This window comes from Camelus bactrianus, chromosome 5 (genome assembly GCF_048773025.1).
Source record: "Camelus bactrianus isolate YW-2024 breed Bactrian camel chromosome 5, ASM4877302v1, whole genome shotgun sequence".
NCBI classification, from domain to species: Eukaryota; Metazoa; Chordata; class Mammalia; order Artiodactyla; family Camelidae; genus Camelus; species Camelus bactrianus.
In genome coordinates, this window is record NC_133543.1 from 37,731,921 (window position 1) to 37,751,846 (window position 19,926).

Sequence of the window (19,926 nt, forward strand, 5' to 3'; positions counted from 1 at the left end):
CATCAACTTGAATTCGTGACTCACCGTTGAGATGTGGCGTTGGGTCTCCCTTACCCGTCTCATCTCTGGTGTGTCCAAGACATAGGCAGCTTTGCCTTGTATTTGTTTCCGGAAACTATCAGAATAAAGCACCTGATGGAGAGACCATGAATGAGTACACATCATGGTACCATCCTAATTCTGAAGTCTCAGAACCTTTCCAATAGATGGAGATGAAATTTGCTGGGGAGGGAAGCTTAAGTCACCTGAAAAGCCCCAGTGAGACCATGACTGAGCAGAACAGTTAGCATGAGGGTGGATGGGCAGGACTCACATCAGACAAAGGATTTGTTTTGACTTTGAAAATGTTAACTTCCATTTTCAAAGGAGAAGGGGCAAAGTATAATTTTGAAAGAAAGGGGGAAAAGTGGTCTCTTGAATTTGCTGGGAATTGTAGCACCAGCACATTGGATGGTGTTTGGCACTAAGTGTGATACTGACATTTGAAAGAACTATCTTTTAGAACAAGTGATCATTTTTTGAAGGTTTATGTCCAGATTTCATAAACCAATATGCTAATACAGAAATCAAAGTCTCAGACATGAAAAACCCAAAGTATCAAAAGTAAGAGAAGGCATCCATTTCAGAGAATTACCTGTTTCATAAAGTACCTTAAAAATAGATGAAGATTGAGGATGTTAGGAAGTCAATTTGTTACAGTTGGTTACATAAGATTACCTCAGTAAAGTAAAAGGGAAGAGAAGACATTGGCAATTAACTTGTTATGTCTTAGTATGATCATTTGGAATTTAAAAGCACAGTTGTGTTAATTTTAGTGTGAATTTTCAGTTCAGTTTTTTAAATGCACACTTTTATAGTGTTAAAGTGTTATTTTCCAAGATGTTGCATTTCTCTCTTCATTTTAGTGTGTTTTTCAGTTTAATGAGAAAGACACTTTTTTTATGATGTTAAAATGTTATTTTCTAAGTTGTTGCACTACGCCTTTTTTAGTCCTAGAAAATACCGAGCTAATGTTTTCTTGGTTGCGCTTAGCTCTCTCCATCTCGGGAGTGACGGGTGTCGGAGTTGCTTTTCTCATATTCTCTTTGTACAATACCTAGAGGAGCCAAGAGAGCATCCAGACATCAGAGAGCAGAAAACCCCGTTCTGAAAACCATCATCTAGCTGGTGTTATGGCTCAATTATGTCACACTCTATAAGAAACACCTCACGAAGAGAAAGCCATTAAAATGTTATTGTATAAAAGCAAAAGGTGAAGAAGGAATTAAATCAGGTTGAACTGGTGGGGTTGGTATGTCATTTTTAAGTGGGTAAATAAGGATTTTAAAAGATAAACAAAAGTTTTGGGGAAACAGATAAATTAGTGGTATAACCATGTTTGCCAGGCTTGTTAAAAGAGTCACCATCTCTTTTTCCCTCTCTGAAATACCGAGCTAAAGTTTTCTTGATTGCGTTTGACTCTTTCCATCTCAGGAGTAAAGGGTGTAGGGGTAGCTTTCCCCAGGTTCTCTTTGTATAGTACCTGTGAGATACAAAGTTGGACCCGAAAGTCACTAGGAGGCAATATTCAGGCTGTTCAATATAATACAATTTGGGGGAGAAAACTCCAGGTTTAATCTACTGTTAGATAAATTAGTGGTATAACCATGTTTGCCAGGCTTGTTAAAAGAGTCACCATCTCTTTCCCTCTCTTAAATACCGAGCTAAAGTTTTCTTGATTGCGTTTGACTCTTTCCATCTCAGGAGTAAAGGGTGTAGGGGTGGCTTTCCCCAGGTTCTCTTTGTATAGTACCTGTGAGATACAAAGTTGGACCCGAAAGTCACTAGGAGGCAATATTCAGGCTGTTCAATATAATACAATTTGGGGGAGAAAACTCCAGGTTTAATCTACTGTTAGATAAATTAGTGGTATAACCATGTTTGCCAGGCTTGTTAAAAGAGTCACCATCTCTTTTTCCCTCTCTTAAATACCGAGCTAAAGTTTTCTTGATTGCGTTTGACTCTTTCCATCTCAGGAGTAAAGGGTGTTGGGGTGGCTTTCCCCAGGTTCTCTTTGTATAGTACCTGTGAGATACAAAGTTGGACCCGAAAGTCACTAGGAGGCAATATTCAGGCTGTTCAATATAATACAATTTGGGGGAGAAAACACCAGTTTAATCTACTATTAGTGAGACCAGCTATCAAGAAGAAAGCTTAAAAAACAAGTTAATGGCAAGTTGTAGTATGTCATTTAGGGGTGATTCTTAAAAAAGGCATTTTGTTTTTAACCTGGTATGGAGTTAGGAGCAGGTCAAAAGGCAGGGGTTACTTTGCAAAACTAAAAGCACTTTCATTTCTCAAAGACAATACCGAGCTAATGTTCTCTTGATTGCGTTTGACTCTCTGCATCTCTGGAGTGACAGGGGTTGGGGTGGCTTTCCCCACACTTTCTTTGTACAAAACCTACGGAGTCCAACGGATCCAAAAAGCCAAAAAGAAAAACAGAATTACAGTTACCAAAGGGTTAAATAAAACAGATCATTTGTTAGGAGGCTCAGGGTGTCAAACCATTCGGGCAATAAAGTTAGATGGAAAGAAATGTTTCCAAAGCAAGTTGACTGTAGTTACAGCAAGATAGACAGTTCCTGCCCTTGAAACCCTTGCAGTCTGCAAGACGGAACTGCAGTTTTGCGCCTAGTTCCGAGGGGTGGGATGCAGGGCGTGGGGCAAGGATGGGAGACCGCCTTCACTCTACTGCTAATTTACGCATGTCAAGCACCTGACAGATCATCTAACAGGATGTAGGGGCACGCACTTCACTAACACTGAGAAGGTGGAGGCTGCTCCTTAAGAAGCAGGGGGAGACTAGACCCTTTTGCAGCACTTAAGTTTACGTAGACATCAGTAAAATGTATCCTTGCTATCATCTGTGCTCTGCTTTAGTTCAGATCATCATCATACTTATCACTTAGGAAAAAATGTTTTTGGCAGTTATATCACTATCATGGTAAATCAGTAAGAAACATAGTAACACATCATGATAAATTCTCAACCTCATTGTCACCTCATTGTCATTCTTGGAGTCACAGGAGGTTTGGGATATGGCATTCAAGAGGAAGAATTCTGTCAAAGAAATGGTTCTCAAAGTGAGGTCCCTGGACAGCAAGGTTAGTATCACCTGAGAACTTGCTAGAAATGCAGATTTTCTGGCCCCATACCAGATCTACAGAATGAGAAACTGTGGGTCCGGGTGATTCTGAGGCACACTAGGGTTCAGAAGCACTTCATTCCAGTATCGGAAGAACCTGCAGACAGCGTCAATGTGGAGGGCCACAAGGTTCTTCATTGTGGAAGCTAATATCCCCACACAAACCCCATTACACTGGCAATCTATTAACATACATAATATCACAGAGCATCGGCTAACAGAAAATGGCTTACTAAAATTAGCAGTTAAAGACCATGATAAAGACAGAAGAACAAAAGGAACTAAAACTGGTAAAACAAAAATCAGTTTCAGTGACACTTTTAAGTAAATTGACATTCACTTGCTAAAACCACTAGTGGATCTTAATTTATGTCATTATCCCTAAGGGAGAGGATCAGGGGTTATTTTTTCCAAGGTCTCTTCGTCCAATTCTGACAGGGTAAATTAGAACCTAAAGTCGTAAGTGCAAAAACACAACAAAACTACAACTCCAGTGTTCCAGAAAGAGCTCTATCATGCCTACTACACCACTCCCCAAATTTCACGAATGTGTAAAACAAAGAGACCTTGGGGGTAATGAATAGAGAGTAAGTGGGGAGAGATGAGCAAGAGGATGTTTTAATTGGAAATTCTGTTACTTCTTGATATTAGAACTTTAAAGTATGGATTAAAGCAACCTTGTTATGGGGTTAAGGCTAGGAGTAGCCCTAAAGGGGAGGATAAATGTGATTAAGAAATTCACAAAATTTCAGTTGTGTTTAAAAGTAGGATTAATACGTATTATAAATCACTTAAAAAGTAGGTTTCTTTTCTTGCCAAAGTACCGAGCTAATATTTTCTTGATTGTGTTTGACTCTCTCCATCTCTGGAGTGACAGGTAAAGGGGTTCCCTTGCCCATGTTTTCTTTGTATAACACCTGTGTGATGAGAAAGCATTCAGAAAAACAACCATAAGTAGTAACATTTCATTTGTTGTGAGATTTTTAAGAGCTTGAATTCAACTTCCTTGTTATCAAACAGCACAGTAGTCCAAGAAGTCAGGAGTTATATGCTATAAGTTATATGCGGTAAGATGCCACAAAAACTTGAATGGCAGCCACTCAGGATGGGGAAATTGACTCCTAGGGCAGTAGGGCCCTTAGCTGCCACGGAAAGGCTGAGGAGTTACCCGTGTTATTTTTTCACTTCTATGAGCATGGCACCTTCCAAACAGTCACATGGGGATTTGAGATTGTTAGAACTGTTTTGTTGTTATCCAAGCAAACTAAAAGAGAAGTGGTTTTTAAAAAAAAAATTTTTTTTAAATGCCAGATGGAATAGAAATCTCAATTAACTGGAAAAAAAAAAGAATCCACAGTAGTCCCACAGAAATGTGAAAGTGTGTCCTTCTGCTAAGGGAGGCATATTAGAAGCAAAGGAAGGGAAGTGGGTTTAAAAAAATAATAAATAAATGTTAATGATCAATTTAATTATGAGATTAAATGGCATCTAGTTTTCCCTTTCCAAAATACCGAGCTAAAATTTTCTTGATTGAGTTTGACTCTCTGCATCTCTGGAGTGATGGAGACTGGAATTCCTGTGCCCAGGTTTTCTTTGTATAGCACCTGTGTGATAAGAAAGCATCCAGAACAAAAAGAGCAATCAACCACTCTGCCCTTCTTGCAGAGCAAGTGGGAGCAGAAGGGCAGAGGAAGAGAATGATTTAGATGAAGGGAAGTACCAGAAGCTTCTAGATCTGACCTGTAGGAGCCTAAAGACACCCTTAAAAGCAAGGGAATGCAGGAAGGAGCAGCGGAAACTAAGAAAATTGAAAGGAAGGTTGTGTTATTGTTGTTGAACTAATCTCTGCAGCACTGAACACAGGAGAGCAGCACGGGAGAATGTGATGAGCCGCGCCCCCAGCTGGTTACGAGGATGGGAGAAAATAGAAAGGGTGGGGACAGAGGAAGAGCCAAGGACGTTATTTTGATTTGGAAATGTTATTAATAAACCACATATGGATATTTAGGTTTAATAAACATTGCTTATGTGAAGGTGCATACACACAAATCTGTTGACTTTCAAAAGAAGTCAAGGTATTTAATTTTTAGTTTAGGTGAACATTATTGGGAAGAATTAATTATATTTAAGGCAAATGGAGTGCAGTGACAAAATGCTAAAAAAGGACTTGAAAATATCTATACAAATACCAGTAGGGACTGAGAAGGTTAGAATAGGAAATGAGGCCAATAGTTTGATTTTGCAAAATTTTTGTAAGTTTTACGTTCAGATCACATTTGCCAAAGCAGGATAAATATGGATGCTTAGAGACTGGGAACGTTATGTTTTTTTAAAGGCTGAAATATAATATTAATATCACTTTTTAAGGTGATATTAATGTTTAACCGAAATGAGGAAACTGATCCATGGGGAATGGCAGCATTAAGTTGTAAACAAGACATGTCAAAGTATTTATTGGGATAGGCTGATTAGATTTTAAAATATAGTCATTAATCTTTTTTTTTTTTAATGGTTTAAAATTAGTTAGAGGGGTTTTGGGGAGGTTTTTTGTTTTTGTTTTTAAATACCGAACTAAGGTTTTCTTGATTGTGTTTGACTCTCTCCATCTCTGGAGTGATGGAAATTGGAATCCCTTTCCCGAGGTTTTCTTTATACAACACCTGTACGATATAAGAAAGCATCCAGAAAAAACAAGAGCAGTCAAAACAGCCCTTTCATCTAACGTGTAAGGTACCTACTATGAGACACAGACATCAAACAGGAAGGACAAATTCACCAAGTCAACCTGTCTTTTCAGGTACAATCTGGATGAGACCATGCTCTGTAAAGTGCCAGTGTATCTGATACTCAACTTTAACTCATATATAAAATGCTTACTTTATGTGTTAGGAATTAAGAAAAAAAATTATTTTATAAAAGCACTAAAATGCTTAGTGTACTACAGAAAGCTTATTTTTAAAATTAGACTGGCAAGTATTTTTCCCTACACAGAACATCTACTGTACAGAATAACAGATATATTTTAAACCCCATAGATCAAATCTATGTAATATGGGAAATTGGTCTTTTTTGAGTAAATTCAAGTTGTAGAGGTGGTCAAGTCTAAATCCATAGTACTGTTTAGTTCCCATAGTATCTTAAAGGCTCTGTGCACCACTGGACAATTTTGTCCAAATGCAATCTCTGAAAATGAGCACAAATGGTTAAATTGTCCAGGCTCATCAAGATCTCAAGTAGATACAAACAATTACATACTTATTCTAATGTAGAATAAAATAATTCAAAAATAATTTTGAAAATTAATGCAAACCTTTCCAAAAGAAGGAAAAATAGTAATAAAATATAACATCAACTTCTACTGAAAATTTAATAAAATCAAAAGATTGTTAGTGAATAGTGGTTAAAAACAGAGGAAAACAAAACAAAAACACAGTGGGACCAAAGAAAGTTGTTGATCTAATTATGTGGAAGAATCAAATTTTCAGAAAATATTTAAACTAACAATTAAAAATATTTTGGATTAAACCACTCCCTAACCCCCCGCCAAAAAAAAAAATTCAGCTAAACTTTCCTAATGACATTTGATTCTCCATCTCAGGATAAGTGAAGCTAAGATCCTTCCATAGAAGTTTCACAGACTGAGTATTATAAAGGTTTTTCAGCAACAAAAATATTAATAAAAGATAAGATAACATTAAATATAAAGTTATGGTCTTTTTTTTTTTTTAAATCAGAAGGTCTGGATTTCTATTCATGGAATGTCTTGTCTAGAACAGTCATCCAGATAAAGTTGCTTTGGGTACCGACACTGAATGATTTGCTTTATTGGTACTGCTGTTCACTAGGTAGGATCTGTGTTAAGGTAACCCCCGTCCCCAGCAAGAGCCACTACTTCTACATGTGGCCTCAAGTCCTGTGTCTTTTCTTGCAATGCCAACCCAGAAATACCAAGTAAAAGAGTTCCAAGTAAATAAGAGCTATAATGTTTGGGGGTTTTGGACATGAATTAACTTCAGAAGTCCCAGGAGTAACTTAAAAGATAAAAAGAGAAGGAAGGGAACCAATTAAAAGTTTTAAGGGACTATTACAGGAAGTCTAAAACGTTAGAACCAAACGGTGAGTGCAAGATCTGGAAAACAGAAGAATTCAGTTGATGAGATTCTTTTAAAAAGGATTTGTTAAATTGATTATTTTAAAGGAACTAATAGAAGTTTTGTTTTATAGGAAGATATTATTTTTTTTAACATGGAGTTAAGGGAGCTTTCTCCCAAGTACCGAGCTAAAGTTCTCCTGGTTGCGCTTGACTCGCTCCATCTCAGGAGTGACAGGGAGGGGAGTCCCCTTGCTCAAGTTCTCTTTGTACAAAATCTGTGTGCACAAAACCAACAATCAAATCAGCCTGGGCCCATCTTTTAGGTAGAATAACTTTTAAAATAGGCTCTAAAAGGATTTTTGCTTGTTTTCATAATGATACAGAATAGGCCTAAATAACTTTAAGAACTAGAACAAGTTATAGGTCACCTTTGGATATTCCATCACACGCAGTGTGATGTCTGCCTCTAGGTGGCATCAATACCGACACAGCTGCCAGACTGCAGGCAGGCATTACTGACACAGGTCTTCTCTCAAAGACAGAACGATAGGACTTATCAGTGTTCAAGGTGAGTGAAACTTACACCCATAAGGAATTGCTGGTAATTCTCATTCAGGGAAATAAGAGAGACAGGGAGGTTTGGGGGAGTAAAATAAATATAAATAAGTATTAAAAGCTAAATAAATATTAGCCTTCAGTGATTCTGAAACTATCCCAAAGGGAAGGAAGCTCATTTATATCTTGTGTGATTTTTTTTAATACCAAAAAAATAGCTGAGCCAAGTAAATCTGTATTTCTGAGTTACTGTGAATTGCTATGTTGTCCCTGGAATGAAAATGTTCAAGAATCACATTCTTTTAAGAAAAGCTGAAAACATAAAATATGCATCAAACAGAGCCACAATAAATACAAGTAAAATTCTAGTTAACCTTGTCCTTTTGAAGGTGTGTTAGATTTTACTTTTAACTCGTGTCACACCAGTTAGAAACATCTACTGTTATCCAGGGTGGATTTGGGGAAGGAAACACTAAGTATTAAAGGTTTTTAAGGGAAGTGATCAATAGCTGTGTTTTAGGAAAAACGCAGTTAAAATTTCACACCAGAACTAAAATAAATACTAAATTAGATTTGGGTTGAAAACTGAGGTAATATTTGGTATCATTATTTTCATTATATGAATTTAGTATTTTTATAGGAAGAAAATTATATATTTGCAATGTGTTAAAAATATTATTTTAAATAAAACTTAAGGAATTTTATTTTTTGCCCCCTAAGAAATACCGAGCTAAAGTTCTCTTGATTGCGTTTGACTCTCTCCATCTCTGGAGTGATAGCTGTTGGGGTTCCTTTCCCCAAATTTTCTTTGTACAAAACCTGTGAGATACAAGAAAGTACCCAAAAGACATTCAAAACAAGAACAAAGATTTAGGAAGGGAGAACACAGGGGGCAGGGAGTGTGTGTGAGGAGGGAGTTTTTTAGTGAGAAATATTTAGTAAGGATAATGCTCTTGCTTTTTACTTCATATTTAAATGATAAGCTCTACGATGCTAATCCTGCGAATGAAAAAGTACGACAGAAAGCACTGCAGTATAGGATATGAGCATAAAAATGAGGCTCTTGTGTTAATTCTGCTTACATTATTTTAGATCTAAGTGCTCACACTTGTCAGTCACCAAAAGTGTTAAAATACCATCAGAAAAGTGAATCATTTTGTGTAAGTACAGATGGTCTTGGTCAGGTCATAACACACACACACACATATACACACAAAACTGTTGTTAAGATGTTACTTTTAAAAAAAGGATGATGGGTTATTCTGGTAATTTTTTAAATGGGAAATCAAGGTTCTTATTTGATATATTTGTAAATACCGAGCTAAAGTTCTCTTGATTGCGTTTGACTCTCTCAATCTCTGGAGTGACAGTGGTTGGAATGCCTGTTCCCAAGTTTTCTTTGTACATAACCTGTAGAAGATAATTAGAGTATCTAAAACAGTAAAATTACCAAAAATCCTTTGGATTACAGCTACATGTGGGCTATTTGGTGGAAACTCATAAAAACAATCTGGCTTTCAAACACAACACTCAAGGAATAAGGAAGGAAATGCCACAAATATTTATGTTCTCTCTTCAAAAGTAGTGATTTTACTACCTTGAAGACTGTGCATCTTCTTTAGTCAACACTTAGCACACGTCTAAAATTCACCAAATAGTGGTAATAAATTCAGCAGTGAAAAAAACTAACCGTTTCATAACACCTAGTGTTAGTCTCTTGAATGCAGCAGGTCTGCAGCAGGTTTGTGTTTAATAAATAGCTGTCTGGGCTTAAATATTTCTAATTGTGTGATCCTCTGTTCCTTCAGCGTTGAGAGTTTTCTGTTTGTTTTATATTTTCCTCTGAAAATTCCTAGTTGGCTTTTAGACTTAGGTACCCTTGATGTAAGGAGAATTAAACAGTTTATTTTCCAGGAAGAGTGTCTTTCCCTGAAATATTTCCTGATGATTGCTGGATCTTGTCAATTAGTGTTCTTGAACTGGGGGGAGCCCCAATTTGTTCTGGGAGGTACCAAAGGACTGTAAATATTAATGAAACAAATAAGAAACTTCCAGAGCCTCTTGGCTTCTTACATTCCTTCCTTCCCCTCCAAAGTGAAGAATTTGCAGCCTAAAGGAATGAGTGAATTCTTTTTAAATGGATGGATTCTATGTTGTACTAGAGCATGGGCTGGGGAGCAACCTGAAAAACCTAGGGGTTTGTGTCAACAGATTAATTCCTAAAATCACCGACAAACTAGTGCTGAGATACACATATTTGTTGTTGTTTTTTTGTGGGGGGGCTGGGAAACTCTTCAGGGTCTCTAAAAGTCTACCATCTTGGTACAAAGTTGTCTTTCTTTACTGGGCAAGGCAACAGAACTGATCATGGACCACAGAACGAAACAAAATCAGAGAAAGGCAAAGAGTTGCAATCAGAAGCAGCAAAGGAGACGCAGGCTAGTTTTCCTGGATTAGTGCACATGCAATTCTGGCTGCAGTTTGTACCACAGGAAGCCAGAGTATAAGCAGGGAGTGAAAAGGGAATGAGGTCTAAATAATATGAACAATTTGAAGAGAAGTATCAAACGTCTTCCCATGGAAATGAGAGGAGAGTTCAGGCCTCCAGAGGCCAGGAGAATCTCTGAAACCAAGACCCTCACCTTTTGTTGGCCGTAAACTATTTCCCAGACTTCACACAATCTTGCTAGTAGCCAGCAATTGCTTAGACCCTGCTTATGGGTAGGAAAGGGGTGTGTGCACGCGTGCTGGGGGGATAAAGGGAGGAAGGAGGCAGGGCTAGCTGGACAGAGAGAGAAATGTGGGCTAAACCTGATAATTCAGGTGTGGGGGGGCCCCCAACACACACACACAAAGACATTGTGCATAGGTGCCTGAAATTCCTTAGAGGACAGGCTTAAGATATAATATACCCTTGTGGGTAGATGACAGCCAGTGCCTTCAATGTGCGCTGTATTTACAAGCAGAGAGCAGATGATACAGGGTGAGGGACGGGAGAAGGCAGCATAGATTTCACAAGTCTACCTGGGGTCTTCTGGACAGTGGATAATGTCCCATGGCATGTATGTGTGTTTGCTTTGTATTACTTTTAGGTTTATATGGCCATGCTTTTGGTTAACTTGAGATCATCCCAATAACCTTATTACTACTGTCAGCACATTTTACTTTAGAAACTGCTGGTTCAATGATTAATCCAGAAGCCAAGACCCTTGATTATGTACAGACAGAGGTTTCTTGTCTGCTTTTGCAAACTGCGCTGTCCCTCTCAGGACAGGGAGGGTTCACACCATCCTTGGGCAGGGGAAGCCTGGTAGAAGGAAGAAGCGGCAGGTGGGGGGCTGGCGGCACAGGCATGGGCCGAGCGCGGGGACGGGGGGCGCCCTACCGAGCTGATGTGTTTCTGTGTCTGCTTGACGCGCTTCACTTCAGGCAGGTCCGGGATGGGGGTTCCTTGTCCAATCACCTCCTTATACTTCACCTGCAGATATAAAGATGGGAACATGTGTGCGTGTTTGATTAGCAGCCCCACAATTTGCAGTCACAATTTAAATGGCACAAGCTCTATGCTTAGCGGGCAGGAGGCCACATTCCAACATGGGGTCAGCAGAGAACACTGCCGAGGACAAGGACTCTTGGGCTCTCTCTGGTCTCTTTGGGGGTGGGGTCCACCCTTAGACTGAAGCCCCTTCTCTTCCCTGGGGTCTCCCATGTTTTATACCCACAGTTCATTTGCCCAGAGCAGACACTCACATACACACACCCAGGAAAGGCCATCCTCTGCCTCTCAAGTCTGCTACTTTCTTACAAGTGATGAGTCTCTTCTTGACCAACCTGTAATCAGGCTCTTCTGAATCTTCTACTCAACTAGGCCTCAACTTTTGGACTTCTGAGACCATCTTTGCATCACCCAATTTCAGCAAGAATCCTGCTAAATCAGTTTGGCCAAAATTCCCCCCCTTGGTATCTCATCACCCTTGATATCTGATCAAATTCCTTACCCAGCCCCCACCATCCCCCAGGTGACATCTGATCAGCCTGATCTGCCTCCAGCAAGAAGCCTATTAAGCTGGTTTAGCCAGAATCCCTCCTCACCCCTGATGTTTGCTCTGAGTAATTTTCTACCCACGGATCTTCTCCCCACAACCCCCACCTCCCCATTCCCTGCCCCCATCCTGTCCCCTCACCTCTCTTAAATCCCTGCTTTCCCCAGGTGTATTCAGAATTGAGTTCGGATGTGTACTGAGATCTCTTTTCCTCTGTATTATGATAGTTCTGAATAAAATCTGTTTTACTACTTAAACTACTGTCTAGCTCTGGTTTGCTGTGACACAGGCCTCTCTGTTGTCCATGTCAAACCAGCCCTCGTGAGAACTGCGTCAGCGCTGAGTTATGAAATGACCCTTTAGCAACTTCAGCTGCTTCTGGTGACAAAGGTTTTGAGTGCAGCTCAGACATTAGTGTAAATCATCAGAGGGAGACAGAAAACACTGAAAGTGAGTCCCCAGGGGTGTCCTTACTGAGCTAATGTGGTCCTGGGTTTGCTTCACTCTCATCATCTCAGGTGTCTTTCCAATCGCCGTTCCTGGTGAGACATCCTCTTTGTACAAAACCTGGGCATTCAGAATTAGGAAGTGTTACACAGAAGAAAGGAAACCCCAGCAATTCCTGGAGAAAGACTAGGAAATATGGAGTCTGTGAAAACAAAAGGCACTAGAGAACGATCTTAGACAAGTGCTGGAGCATCGGAAGAGTCTCCTGCGTCAGCATCAGTAACTCAAACCACAGACACAACACACATCACTTTCCAGATCTCAAGAGTTCTGTTAAAATTATTGTACTGTATTAATACATGATGAGCAAAACCAGAAACTGTTGATTAAAAAACCCTCCCACATGAAACACAAAATCCATTAAGAAATACAGTCAGTCAGTTATTTTCGGAAGGGACAATCAATCACAGTGTCAAAAAGAAATCCATCTTCCTGGAGCAAGACAACACGTGTTACTGCTCAGGGATTTAAAAAGTTAAAAAGAAAGAAAGGCTCCTTTGTTAGCAGATTTAAGTTGTTATTTCAAATGGTCTCTGGAATGATGATTTTAGAGCAAAGTATGGGGAATTTTGACAAATAACCGCTAGCATTAAACTGGGGAGGTTAGATGTTAATTGTCTGAATCAACGTGAGGCTAGTATATTTTTAAAGAGGAGACTGAAATTATTACGTTAGCATTAAATGGAAAATAAATAGTACATATACCGAGCTGAAATTCTTTTGATTTTCTTTAACACGCAGTATTTCTGGCGTGTCTTGAACAACTGTAATTTTTCCTTTACTGTTTTTAAGGTCACACTGGTATTGGAGCTATGAAGAAAGAGTAAACATCTTGTTAAGATTTCAGCATTGTTTTATATATTTTTTAATTGTCCTATATTGTATAAAGGAAGTTAAAATCTTATATTTAAAAAAAAAAAGTCTAAATCACAATAATCAGAGTCAGGTAGCCAATGGGAAATTCTTTAATAAGAATTTTGTAGAGAAACAAAAATTTTAAAACCTTAAAAACTAGTTGTTTTTCTTTTTAATTATATCTCGCCTAGAATTAACTTTGAAAAAGATAACACCACCAGTGGAAGATGGTGATGGTTCATATTCAGCAACAGGAAGCCACCAACAAAGCGAGAGATGGGCCTTTCACGCTACATTAGGGATTGAGATATGAGCCCCAAGGAGAATGGAGCCCACGTTTCCCGGGCAGTGGGCGGGCGTTGCTGAGGGCTGACGCGGGTGGGATACCCGAGCGTGTGTGCCCAGAGGCATCCTTCTTGCCCTGTCTCAACCCAGGTAGCCATGAGCTGTGTCTTAGATTCAAAGGAAACTCACAAGGCTGAAGTTCTTTTGGTTCTCCCGGACCCTTTGCATCTCTGGGGTGTCCAAAACAGTCTCATAATATGACATGCACTTCTCTGCATCTTCTTTGTACTTTTTCTGGGAATAGAGTCCAAGAAATAAGGATAGTGAATAACACAAGGATGTGGGCCAATGGAACCTAAAATAGTGCTTCCTGCTCAGCAGAGAGAAAGTCCTTTGTCTTGATGGCCCCAGGATGTTAGGGAGTTATAAAGCAGAGCCCTCTCGGTCAGAGTGTCATGTCTTTTCTCTCCAGGAGAGCTGAGCGCAGGTATTTCATAGCACCCACTTCGCTTCATGGCAAAGCTGGCCGAGGGAGGCCCTTGTGGACTGGTCCACATGAGGGAGGGTGATGGTCCCTGAGGTACCTGGCAGGGAGACAGGGATGCCTACAGTGAGCTGGATGGAGCCAGACTATTCAGCAGGGAGGTGGAGAAAAGCAGGAGGGTTAAGAGCCATCAGTAAGGCCTCCTGAAAGCTGTCCTTAGTCAGTGACAAGGATAATTTCACTGAGCCGGAGCAGGTGTGGTCCAGGCTCCAGGCTAAAGGACTGAGCTGGCAGGCAGGCCCAGCAGGAGTGTCCAGGGTGGGGCCAGGAAATCTACATTCTCAGGTGTTTATAAAGTATAGCCAGGTCAGGTAACGACTGCTTCAGAATTCACTGATCAGAAGACAAGCAAAAATTCTAATTTGGGGCTGTTTAAATAAACTGCAGACTCCTGATCATCAGTGAAGATTAAAACAAATGAGGGTCTACCCTGGTGTATGAAGGACATGTCACTTTTCTTTCTCTCTCCATCTGTAGGAAGATGGAGAGTTATCCACGATAGGAGGAACCAGGGTTAGATTGTGTGGTTGGTGTTGATGGCAAAGTCTCAATCTTGCTACAGAAATTGATAATCCAAATGTGGGCTGTCTACTTTGCATCTTCCAGATTTGCATACAAGTTTTACATCCACATTATAAGAGGCTTTGCATGTTTTAAAATACTGATGCTTTAATTATGGGTGGTAACTCACACCAGTTAGAAAGGCCATCATCAGAAAGACAAGAGATAACAAATGCTGGTGAGAATGTGGAAAACAGTGCACTGTTGGTGGGACAGTAAACTGGTTTTGCCACTATGGAAAACAGTATAGAGGATCCACAAAAAAACTAAAAATAGAGCTACCCTGTGATCCAGCAATTCTGCTTCTGGGACCATATCCAAAGGATAGAAAACACTAACTTGAATAGATACCCTCACTTCTATGCTCATAGCAGCATTGTTTACAATAGCCAAGACATGGGAACAACCTAGTGTCCATCAACAGATGATGGATAAAGAAGTTGTGGTATATTTACACAGTGGAATAATACTCAGGCATAAAAAAGGAGAAATCCTGCCATTTGCCACAACGTGGATGGACCCTGAGGGAATTATGCTAAGTGAAATAAGTCAGACAGAGAAAGACAAATACTGTATGATCTCACATATTTGTGGACTCTAAAAACAAAACAAACTCAGAAAAAGTGATCAGATTTATGGTTTCCAGAGGCGGGAGGTGGAGGTGAGGGGGAACTGCAGAAAGGTGGTCAAAAGTGACAAACTGCCAGTTCTAAAATGAGTAAGTACCAGGGATGTGATGTGTAACATGACGACTGTAGCTAACACTGCTGTATGACATGTGAAAATTCTTAAGGGTAAATTCAAGAGTTCTCATCACAAGGAAACGTTTTTTTTTTCTCTTTTTTTGCTTTCTCTTTTTACTGTATCTATACGAGGTGAGGAATGCTAACTAAAACTTACTGAGGTAATCATTTCACAAGAAATATAAGCTAAACCGTTGTGCTGTACACCTTAAAATTATATAGTGGTATAAGTCAATTATATCTCACTAAAACTGGAAAAAATAAATTTAAAAAATTATGGGTAGTACCACAAAAGAGTTCTTCAGTACCTTAAAATTCCCTCCTACAGTTTATGATACAGAAATCTCAACTCTAACTCCAGCTTGCATCATGGATGTATCCCTTCTTTTTCACTGGGAAAACTGGTTTTAAAGAACCTCCTTCAGTAATAGTGGAAAGACTTTGTTCTTCATGACTGGGGTCAATGAGTGGCATTCTGATGAATGTCCTTACCTTGCTTGAAAGGTTCTTGACTTGTTGGGCATGAATGATCTCCGGAGTATCAACCACAGAAGTGAAATTGGCTTTTTCCATTTCTGCTAATTGCTTATACTTAATCTGCAAAAGGACAGCCAATACTTGGGTAAATGTTTACCATGTGCACAACGTTTTGTAGCTTAGTTTGATTAAGAGGTGATTAATATTTCTTTTCCAAAAGGATTCATTCATTTGATAGTCAACATTTTTTTTCCCTATTGTGTTTACAGTTTTATACTAAAGAGTAAGATTCAGAAAGAAAGGTTGAGTTGGAGCTGTTGAAAGACTTACTGTCTAGTTGGACAGGGGCAAGGCAGGGCGGGGAGGGGGCGGGAAGCTAGGGTGTGGGAAAGGAGGAGGGAGACCATCAACAGATAGTAAAGCATCAACTGGTTCCAGAAGGGCTGGGAGAAGGACAGATACAAGCGGCCCTGGCAAAGGGTCCCTGATCCTTTCCTTGGAATGGATTCCACCAGGCAGATATTTAAAGATGCCACTATAATATGCATGTGACTGCAACTGACCAATAAGTAAGACAACAGAAGGACAACACTGTGTCCTTGCAGTCGCAGCTATGTTTTCTGAAAGACTGACATGGAACAGTAACACTGACCTGACTGGCAATATCTGTGGCATTCTTGGCTCTCATGAAGTCGGGAGTTTCATTGGCCATGGCATTCAGGCCTCTTCCTTTGACTTCCAGCTCCAGGTCTCTCTTATATTCTTTCTACAGTAGCATTTGAAAAAAAGTTACTTAACTTCCATGACTAGGTAATAAATGTGCAGAGTGAGAATGGATCCACATAGCATGGCACCTCAGTTGCTAGTGGGCACCTTCACCGTTCCCCGGGCCAGGACGGTGTGGTGACAACAGAACCACTTTAGGAAACTCTTCTACTCATGCCAGGCCTCCTTTTGAACACTTTTCAGCATTCTCTACTTAGAAAATTGAAGTAGAGAGCACATTTTAAATCTGGTTTGGAATATAACAAGGATTACACTTAGGTGCACACCTCTCCAGTGTGACGTTTTTATTTAAGTGGGCACAACACATGTATCAAGATTAGAACAAATAATACCCGATAAAGAACAGGTTACAATAGCTGCTACAGAAACAGACTGTTATTATCAACTCATCAGAAATTAAGACATTTTACTTAATGGTTAATAATCATGACTATGGAGTCTGAAATTTAATAACTCTCTTTTTACCACTTTTTTTGTATGCAACTTGGCTGGGAATCTGTGCATGCAGTTGGCTGTGCACCCACCTCGTTGAGGATCTGAGTGGCGTTCTTTGCTCTTAGCATGTCGGGGGTGTCTTCCATTTCACTGAGCCCCTTCCCACGGATGCTTTCTTCTAGGTCCTTCCTGTACTCTTTCTATAGCACAAAATACGAGCAACAGTGCTGAGAAGAAAGCCTGGATTGTTCCTCTTCGGTAAAGAACCACCGCCCCCCACAAAAATAAAAAAACAACTCTTCCGATTTTAAACAGTTATAGTTTAGTAAATGAAGATATGAATAAAGGCAGGGATAAGCTTCATCAGTTAATATCCATATCAAATAAGAAACTAAAAATTAAAAGAATGCTAAAGTAAGCACATTTTATTAGGTATTCAATTAAAAAATTAGAAGAGTTAACGTGAGTAATAGATTAGGTGGTAGTACCAAACACATGTGAACCCAACTCGAAACCGGAAGTTAGGTGGTGGTGAAAACGGTAGAAGGAACACATTGATGAGCGTCATTAGTGCAATTATTTGGATCAAGAGGGAAACAAAAGACCAAGTGGGCACTACCTCGCTGGCTATTTTGGTTGCATATTTGACATGTAATAAAGCTGGCGTGACCTCCAGGCCAGTCAGGTTTCTGCCTTTAATGGACTCTTCATAATCTTTCCTATATTCTTTCTAATGTGAGTAGGAAGGAAAGACAAGTTAAGAAAGAACCTTTACTGCAATTTACTTTTCAATCCTACTGGGGAGAATTACATTTCCTAAGTATGGCCTCTTAACCTGATCATAGTTCTGCTAATGGTCACATATTTGAAGCATGTCTGATTGTTCTGGAAATACTTTATTTAGAGCAAGTAGCCCTAGAAACCCAGAGGCTGAGAAATGTTGGTGGGCTTCTCATTCGTCCATCCGACGCTGTGACTGGGGCTGGCCCCCGAGAGAGTGGACGGCTGGGATGGGCCACCAAGACTCTGAATCCATTGTCATCTCTCCTGATGACATTCCTCTGGAGGCAACAAAACACTGTACCTCTGAATTAGAAGAGACTCAAGGGGGGGGAACCACCCCCGGAGGAAGGGAACCTGAGTGCACTAAACGCAAATTTGGCCTTTTTCATAATCCTGACTTATTTTTAATCACTGAATAGAAAAGGTGGACGATGAAGCCCTGAGAAGTTCTCAGGCCTGTTTACTGTTGAGAGAAAGGGCTGTGACCTCCCCCATCTCCTCTCCAATCCCAGGATGAGGCTGTTTCTCTGGGAGGCTTGGAATAGATATTGGAACTTGATTTTGTAATTTTTAATTTAGATAGAATTTTACATTTACAGAAAAGTTGCAAGAATAGTACAAGGAACTCCAATAGAGCTTTTACGCAGATTCACCAATTATTTAAAACTATTTAAAATTTTTCATTATCTGGCATTCTATACACCAGACACCTCCCCAAACTGCCACTTTTAAAAACTATCTTTATGGTTGGAGATGTGCTTATGGAGGACACAAAGAAATCCAAAAAAAAAAGCCCTGTTTCCCAATGAAAACAGACTTTCTACAATTCAAAATAAGACTTCATTCTTCTCCACTATTGATTAAAAATGAAAAAAAAAATTAAATGCCTCTGCATAAAACTTCTAAAATAGAAAACATGGCACATTGACTTTTGATGTTTTGATAAACATCTTGATCAAAAGAAAAAAATTCTTTTTTTTTTTTTTGGCTTGGGGCTTCCTATTAAGAGCAATCCAAAGCCAGTGAGTGGATGGTCTGTGCAGAGGGAACTTTTCATTCATTAAAGAAAAACTGACATTATATTCAATATAATTTGTTTCATTGTTGGGAATAGTTTGCTATGTTCTAATTCTATGAAAATGATAGTTGAAATAAAAGATACATGGTAAATATTTACTATTGAGAACGTCTATTATAACGGAACCACAGATGACTGAGAAAAATTTTCGTGATCACTTGTTAAAGAGTCCGTCACCTGCAGCTGGGGTAACAGCAGGTTGGATACTTCTGAGTGGAGCTTGTTTTCATCAGCTTGATGGTGTGTTTGCTGTGTGGTGGGTTTGTGCAGGACTTACCCCGCTTTGCATCTGCTGAGACTCTTTGGCGGTGATGTATGTTGGTGTTTCAAAGTCCAACATGGGCTTTCCTCGCTCCTTTTCATACTTCTCTTTGTATTTCACCTGTGATGAAAAGCCTTATTAGATATCTCATCTCTGGTCAACTCGTGGACAGAGACCAGTTTAGCAATAGTATTTTTTAAATTGATACATTATGTCCAATTGGGTGGCATCTCATTGCCATTCAAATCAGATCCAGTAGATTTTTTTTTTTTGCCTAAGGGGAAATCACCATTACTGTCTGCAAGGCATGGCCAGGATTTATGTTCAATTCAAGGAGACAAGGGAATCACTGCAGAAAAATCAGCTGAGAAGCATTGAAACAAGGAAATACATGGGGAAATCGCCCATAGATAACATTGGCCGGGACTGGATGTGTGTAGATGTGCACATTTTAGCCAGTGCATCAGTCAACATTTCTGATAAAAATCTCCCATTTTCTTTCATAAGAATTTTTAAGAGAGACCTGGAGGCTTGACTTAATAGATACTACACATGACTTTATTTATATGTCAGTAACACAATCTAGGTCCTAACTGGTCACATATTTAATGCAGCCAGTATAGACTGGTATAAAATGAAATCCAGTTGACTAGTTGCTGACTGACTTACTAACAACCTGACAGTCTCCATAAGACTCTCCCAAAGCTATTTCACAAATACCATCTCCTCATT

The 19,926-nt window shown here is 39.5% G+C and overlaps 1 protein-coding gene across 34 annotated transcripts in view; it reads right to left on the reverse strand.

The window, feature by feature from the left end:
* The window catches only part of NEB (nebulin), a 215,969-nt gene that overhangs the window by 6,494 nt on the left and 189,549 nt on the right, over nucleotides 1-19,926 (reverse strand). For 4 of the 34 annotated variants that reach the window (XM_074363636.1, XM_074363629.1, XM_074363637.1 and 1 more), the window contains 21 exons: nucleotides 19,210-19,314; nucleotides 17,691-17,801; nucleotides 17,161-17,271; nucleotides 16,503-16,616; nucleotides 15,866-15,970; nucleotides 13,715-13,819; nucleotides 13,091-13,195; nucleotides 12,353-12,445; nucleotides 11,221-11,313; nucleotides 9,153-9,245; nucleotides 8,562-8,654; nucleotides 7,463-7,555; nucleotides 5,755-5,847; nucleotides 4,699-4,791; nucleotides 4,012-4,104; nucleotides 2,350-2,442; nucleotides 1,972-2,064; nucleotides 1,700-1,792; nucleotides 1,430-1,522; nucleotides 1,004-1,096; nucleotides 25-132 (listed from right to left, as the gene is read on the reverse strand). In XM_074363636.1, coding sequence (XP_074219737.1) covers nucleotides 25-132; nucleotides 1,004-1,096; nucleotides 1,430-1,522; nucleotides 1,700-1,792; nucleotides 1,972-2,064; nucleotides 2,350-2,442; nucleotides 4,012-4,104; nucleotides 4,699-4,791; nucleotides 5,755-5,847; nucleotides 7,463-7,555; nucleotides 8,562-8,654; nucleotides 9,153-9,245; nucleotides 11,221-11,313; nucleotides 12,353-12,445; nucleotides 13,091-13,195; nucleotides 13,715-13,819; nucleotides 15,866-15,970; nucleotides 16,503-16,616; nucleotides 17,161-17,271; nucleotides 17,691-17,801; nucleotides 19,210-19,314 — 2,073 coding nt within the window. The remainder of the gene's footprint in view (nucleotides 1-24; nucleotides 133-1,003; nucleotides 1,097-1,429; nucleotides 1,523-1,699; nucleotides 1,793-1,971; nucleotides 2,065-2,349; nucleotides 2,443-4,011; nucleotides 4,105-4,698; nucleotides 4,792-5,754; nucleotides 5,848-7,462; nucleotides 7,556-8,561; nucleotides 8,655-9,152; nucleotides 9,246-11,220; nucleotides 11,314-12,352; nucleotides 12,446-13,090; nucleotides 13,196-13,714; nucleotides 13,820-15,865; nucleotides 15,971-16,502; nucleotides 16,617-17,160; nucleotides 17,272-17,690; nucleotides 17,802-19,209; nucleotides 19,315-19,926) is intronic. The other 30 variants (XM_074363646.1, XM_074363652.1, XM_074363632.1 and 27 more) reach the window with 29 other exon arrangements.